Source organism: Buceros rhinoceros, unplaced genomic scaffold (genome assembly GCF_000710305.1).
Source record: "Buceros rhinoceros silvestris isolate BGI_N320 unplaced genomic scaffold, ASM71030v1 scaffold18962, whole genome shotgun sequence".
In the NCBI taxonomy this organism is placed as follows: Eukaryota; Metazoa; Chordata; class Aves; order Bucerotiformes; family Bucerotidae; genus Buceros; species Buceros rhinoceros.
In genome coordinates this window covers 1,471-7,776 of record NW_010397351.1, presented here as the reverse complement: position 1 = coordinate 7,776, position 6,306 = coordinate 1,471, and the positions used below count along the sequence as shown (strand labels likewise).

At 41.1% G+C, this 6,306-nt stretch overlaps 1 protein-coding gene across 1 annotated transcript in view; it reads left to right on the top strand.

Moving 5' to 3' along the window:
- The window catches only part of MPZL1 (myelin protein zero-like 1), a gene marked incomplete at its 5' end in the record, with an annotated part of 16,668 nt that extends 10,849 nt beyond the window's left edge, over positions 1–5,819 (top strand). The window contains one exon of the mRNA XM_010146225.1: positions 5,373–5,819. Within this exon, the coding sequence (XP_010144527.1) occupies positions 5,373–5,474 (102 nt within the window). The remainder of the gene's footprint in view (positions 1–5,372) is intronic.
- Between the last annotated feature and the right edge of the window lie 487 nt (positions 5,820–6,306).

Here is a 6,306-nt window from a genome sequence, read left to right as displayed (position 1 = left end):
TGCTGCGGAGAGCTCTCCGCTGCTGAACCACCCAACTTTTGTAGGCTTGAAACTGCCATGCTTTGTCTTGTCCTTGCTGCTGTTGGCAAAGTTCTCATGACTTTGAAGGAAAAAGATGGCTTTTATCCAGACTTAACATCCCATGGGAGCATGAGTCAGACAGGAATTCTACACAATATAATATATAATGTTAAGAGTGTACAAGATTTCCTTATTTCTAAGCTGGTTTTAATTTCTTGATTTGTTTATTCCCAGCGTATTTCCTGTGGAGGTATGGATCCTGAGTGACTTCAGGTCTGAAGTGGACTTTTTCTTAATTAGCCACCTTTTAGCAAGTGGCTGCAGAGTAGTGCGTGAACTGATGGTTTTCTAAATCAGAGTTAGTACCTTGTTTCTTAATTTATCCTGACAAAATAATGGAGATGTGTGTTAAATATGTTAACACTACAGGAAAAAGATACAGTGCTAACAGTGAGCTGGATAAAGTCAAAGTCCCTCCTCTATTTGGCTTCCAGTCTGGTTTTGAAATGCATCTTGTTTTTGGCAGGTACAGTATTTCCAGAGTTCTAGCACACAGGCCTGCAAAGCTACCTACTGACTTCAGAGAACAGTTATTCTCTGAATATGAAGGCAAAATACAGTCAAGTTACAAGATTTAAAAACAGTTCAGATTTTGACTGGAGTGTGTCTAGTAGCGGCAGGCTGTCTGTAAGGCCTAGATAAAGCTTGTCTTTTCTAGTTCATGGACAGTGCTTTTAGAATGGCTGAATGAGACAGGTGATTCCCACCTCAGCCCCATCCCCCCTGCCCCCGCCACCCCCACCCACCCTGCAGGAAAAGGAAAAAAAGAAAAGCAGCTGATGTGTGGGATGTATGTTGTAGTAGCTGTTGAAGTCCAGTTCCCTGAGTCAGAAGACCAAGGTGTTTTATCCAATTACTGTCGTGGTACAAAGCAATACAGGCAAGTTCCCCAAGAGCTCTTGGAGGAAGCATTTTGCTGTTCTGCACTTACATTGTGAAAGCAAAAATACTTTTATCTTCTCTGTAATGTTTTGGCATGGAAACTTGCAGTGTCCTCACCCTCTGTGTCCCCAGTGCTCTGGGTCTCAATGTACCCGAAGGAACGTGTCAGAGTAAATCTAAACTTTGTGTAGATAACTCAGAATCAGTGTGCTTTTGGCCTTCTTCATTCTGCTTATTCCCTGACGGAGTCCTCCAGGGTCTTCCTCAGATAAGTTCCCAAAGGAAAACCCGAAGCGTGAACACTCCTGACTTCAATGGAAAAATACGGCAAATGACTTTAGCTTTGTTTCAGTTTAGTTTAGATTTTTGGTTTTTAGTATCTTTTGTCAGACGAAGAGAACCTTGTTTGGATTTTCATTCCTTGGCAGAAATTTATAGCAGCAAGTGGTTCCTCTACCTTCTGATAAGTATTTGCCCCATCTTTCTAGAACAGCAAGTAAACATATTTACTGTTCTTTAAAAAGATCCACAGTAAAATCAAGGTAGACCGGATTTTGGACAGAGGGTTTAAATCAGTGAGGAAGCTTAATTTCAATTGATGACACATTTTTTAACTTCTAGCCATTGTTTGTTTGCTCATTTTAAAGGATGATATCAACATTCAAATTAATGTATTGAAATCTAATATCACATATAAGTAAAACCTGATTATTTCTTGGTAGTCCAGAAATTAGTTGTAGTATTCAAGCTTTTGAGCTGTTGCGTAGCTGATATTCAGATTCCTAGCAGTTTCCAGAAGCTGTTCCAGGCTGCTTGCCGATTCAGGCACGCTTTTGTGTCCTGGATTGCCTGGCATTTTTAGACCAGTGGTTCACACAGTCAGTGCTGCGGTCAGACAATAAATGCGTGTGGACTTCCTTGTAGCCTTTTACTTGGTAGGATATATAGAAAGTGACTGTAAGCTTCATGCTTCACTGGTGGAGAAGAACTGTGAATACAAATACATAACCCCTGCTTCTGCAAGTTAGAAACAGTAATAGAAGTGTTCACTCTCAAGGAGTGGCATTTCAGTGACATTTATTAAATGAAATTTATTGATTTTGTTATTTATGTGTCAGTTTAAGAATCGGTGATGAAGTAGGTGTTCACATCACTTCTTAGCTGGAAGTGCGCTTGAGCCTGCACTTCCTTTGTGTTTCGGGTGCAAGTGTATCAGGTGTGCCTGATAAACTTCTGGAGCGCCCCAGAGTGCTGAAAGTGTGAGTATCTGATTCTGTGAATGTTCAGCTGATTGAATCAACTCCACTTGTTTTCACTGTGGCTTCCTTCTCAGCAGGTGTGCTCTGTCCTGTCAAACTTGTACGTGGCGTTTCTTTTCCATGCCATCGTTTCAAAGTGACTTGATTCCTCCATGACTGTTATTTGGATGAGTGAAAAAAGTTATTTCCAATGAAGGCAAGAACTATCTGTGTTTTCCACATGGATGTCCTTGTTTGCCAGTAATCCGGGTTGCAGCAGGCAAAATGGAAGGCAGTTGTGTGTAGTCCCCAAGATATGCCAACTCCAAGGTGGCTGTCATTTGTCTTCGTGCTTTGCACGTAGCTGAGTGTTCATTTCTGGGCAGGATGAAGGACCACTGATCTTAACGTATAACATCTGTAGAAGTGCTTTTCTGATGTAGAGAGCAGTATAGTATAGAGATCCTAAGCGGTTAGTCAGTGAAGAAGCAGGGAGCGCTAACGCTACATTAACTTAAGTGCAGATCTCTGGCTTTGCTCTTTCTGGTTTAAGACATACCTGAACATACTACATTTGAGCTCTGTTCCAGGCTTTGAACTTGACCCCAGTTCCCCTTGGAAAGGAGCAGTTCATGGTGCCAGTAATCTTGGTTTAAATTACACATCTATTTCCTGAGGCTGGAATCTGCGGTAGTTGCAACATCTTTCAGAATCTAAAAAAATTGGAAGTACTGTAGACCACTGCTAGACCATGATGGTCTAACTTTGTAATTCCATTTTGTTTGCTGTAACTTGCAATTCATGACTTTGCTGCCAAACCCTTAGCAAAGTATCAGTACACCTGCTGCTCTTTCTCCCTTCAGTTCTGAATGGAAAAATGACAAGGCTTAGGGAAATGATGGGTTTTACATGACGGTGGTGGTCTGTCTTATGGTTCTGAAGAGTCAGAATGAGCTTATTTGGGATTGGATGAAAGTTCTGAATTGTTTAGACTTTTACTTGTGGAAGAAGAGTCTTTACAAAGATTCAGATCACTGGAGGTATCAAATGCAGGAAAAAAAAAATTGCCCGGATGCTGATTATAGTGATCTAGAAAATCAGTTGGCAGGAAATCAAATAGACAGAGCATTGTAATAAATTCCTTAGTTCTCCTTTTCCCTGTGTTCACTACCACTTATTTAGGTGATAGTGAACACATCAAGACAGTAATAGCTTAGTTTGGATCAGGTGATCACAGCAGTCAGTCTTTTCACGACCACCTAACGTGCTGGTTGCAGCAGAATAAATGTATTTAACTTGGTATAAAATTTGAATAAAGATAACTGATCCTGAGTGAACTCCTGTGGTAGAAAATTGACCCATCGGAATTACTTGAGCAAAAATTGAGATGTCATAGTGAGTAATTTATGCAGTTGTAGATTTTCTTTTTAAACTGATAGGAAGTGCTCTTGAGCTGAATTTATCATACCCTTAACCTATGGCAGATTAATTTTCCAAAACTGCATACAAATAACCTTAGGGTCACTTTGCTTTGAAGTTTATATAGACATTGCACTCTAATTGGAATTAGTAATGTAATCCTTCTACAATGTTGGAGACCAGAACAACATGAGAGCAAATCAGTAGTAGAAAAGGAAGAAAAAAGAGGCCCTAATGAGGCTTGAAATCCAGAATTTTCTAAGACATCAGTATTTGGGGGGGTGGGGAGGTTTGAGCATTTCATCAGTCTATTATTTATATTCAGCATTTTATATCTGCTCACAAGTTTTCATCCTTCTATCCATCTCCTTCCTTTAGCTGAAAGGAGGAAAATTTGGATTTAAAGTGCTGAAAGGGAACAAGGTTTTTATCAGGTGCTTGTTTTGCCATTGTGTTGGGGGAAAACTGTGGTGCAGAAGTGTACTTGTGGTCCTTCAAGAACTTCATTTTCTGTACAAAAGGTCTCTTTTCATCTCTGGCCCCTATTTACTTTGGAAGATAGGTGGAAGGATTTCTAGGTCAGTTCCATAGAGATGTTTCTCATTTGGCAGGATAACAGAAGTACTGTAATGGCTACTTCTTCCTGGGATATAAGGGAAACAAACAGAGTTAAGTCAGTGAAATGGTTTTGAAACAAAAACTGCTAAAAAGCTGCAACCAAACTAAAAGATCTCACCTTGTAATTACCCCCACCCACTCCCAAATGTGTCAGACCCTTTGTGTCCTGCATGGGTTGGGGGTATGTGTGGGTGTGTGGTCTCTGCTGAGTTCACCTGGTACATGGTTCCAGCCTTCTGCTCTGTGCTTATGTCAGTTGAGACATGCAGGATGGGAGTCAGACCTTTCCATAAAGGTCCCACCTGTTTCGTCAGGTACCCGTTCTGTATAGGCTGCAGTCCTGTCCTCAGCCCACCTCAGATGGCTGCAGTTCACTTTCCTGTGGGGCTGTTTGGGAGGACGTGGTGTTTTAGGAAGCTGCTGGTGTGTTTGCATGCTCTGCTGGAAGATGGTGCTGTAACATCTTTGACTGCACCCCAGCAAATATGACAAAGTTGTGTGGCTCTGCTTGCCCAGTGGGTCTGTTGAGGTGCTCGCTGCCTGGGTTGGCTTGAAAGTCCGGTAAGAATTCTGCATTACTGCACTGTTTCAGTATTCTGTGGCTCACTGCTGTGTAGGCTTGATCCCATCACTTGCTTGAGCGGTGACTGGTGTCGTGAAGTGACTTCAGGTTTGTTCTCTCCCTCGTTATCCAAGTGGTACAGCTGTGCTGGGATTTACAGGACTTGAGTGGCACTGTGGGGGGCATACTCTGCTGTCTTTGGTAAATCTGTAGTGTAGCTCCTCTTGAAAAATATTAAACGTGGAATGCATATGACTAAGCCATATATCCTAGCTCTGCAGCATGTAAGTTTTTCTGCTTTTTGCTAGATTTTGCTTTTTGTGAAAAGCAAGCAGTCACGACGCTATTAAAGGCAGGAAATGGTGCTGTTTGGCATGCTCCTCATAGGAGAAAGGTGGCAGACTAGAGCTCATTTGTAGGTGAGGGTTCATTTCACCTGCTTCAAAGTGCTGTTAGCAGTCATAAAAGCTCTATGGTCTTGCTTTAGCTTTGGTTTGGCTGCAGCCCCTGTGGAAGGGGCAATATGGCCTATTCTGAATATACTGATGGCATTTTTTTTATTCTGTTCCCAGGGCCCAGTCATTTACGCGGAGTTAGATCACTCTGGAGGACAGCACAGTGACAAGATTAACAAGTCAGAGTCTGTGGTCTATGCTGACATTCGGAAGAACTGAGATGAGATCTCTAAACTATCCAAAGGAAAACACACATTCAGACTGGAATTGCTTGAACATGATTTGACCCAGAGAACTCACATGTGGCCTTCGATGCCTCGGCTAGGACCAATGCATGTGCATACAGAGGGAAAGATATATATGTATTGTGTGTAAATAGTCTATTTAATCGTACAGAAGTGAGACCAATGTTGCATGTTGAAATGCGGTAAGAATTTTGCTTATAAATTGCCAATATTCTTTTTTGTATCTTGTGTGATGAGAGAGAAAGTGAAACTTGTATCACTATTTTAAAATATTTTTATCTTGATTATTATTGGAGAAACTGGAAGATGCCTGGACATTCTAGATTGACCTGGAGATTTTTTTTTAATTTTTTTTTGCTTATAGGGCCTAATTTCTTTTGTTGAGATGACTATAAAGAAGATACCTTCTTTATATTCACAGAGATCTTTATGTATACAGGGTATTCGTCTTTCCTTGGTCAGATTGTCAGTACAAGCTGCCTTCTCATATAAACTAGATACTCTCACTTGGTCTTGTAAGCCAAACTGTGACTCCTAGCTATCAGAAATGTACGTCTTAGCAGTGTAAGTGAAGGAAATATTTAGGCATACCTGACGTGTAACACAGGTCACAGAACTGTTTACTTCTGTACTGAGCCCATCTATTCAAGCTTAGTTCTTTAAGGTACAGGGATAGTGTTGATCTAATGAATTTTGTGAAATGGTGTTTTTCCTGTGAAAACTTAAGAGCTAGTGAGTTAAAGGGATAGGAAGCCATAGCTGTAGGTGGTTGCCTCAAACTCTGTTGAACCTTTCAATGAAATGTT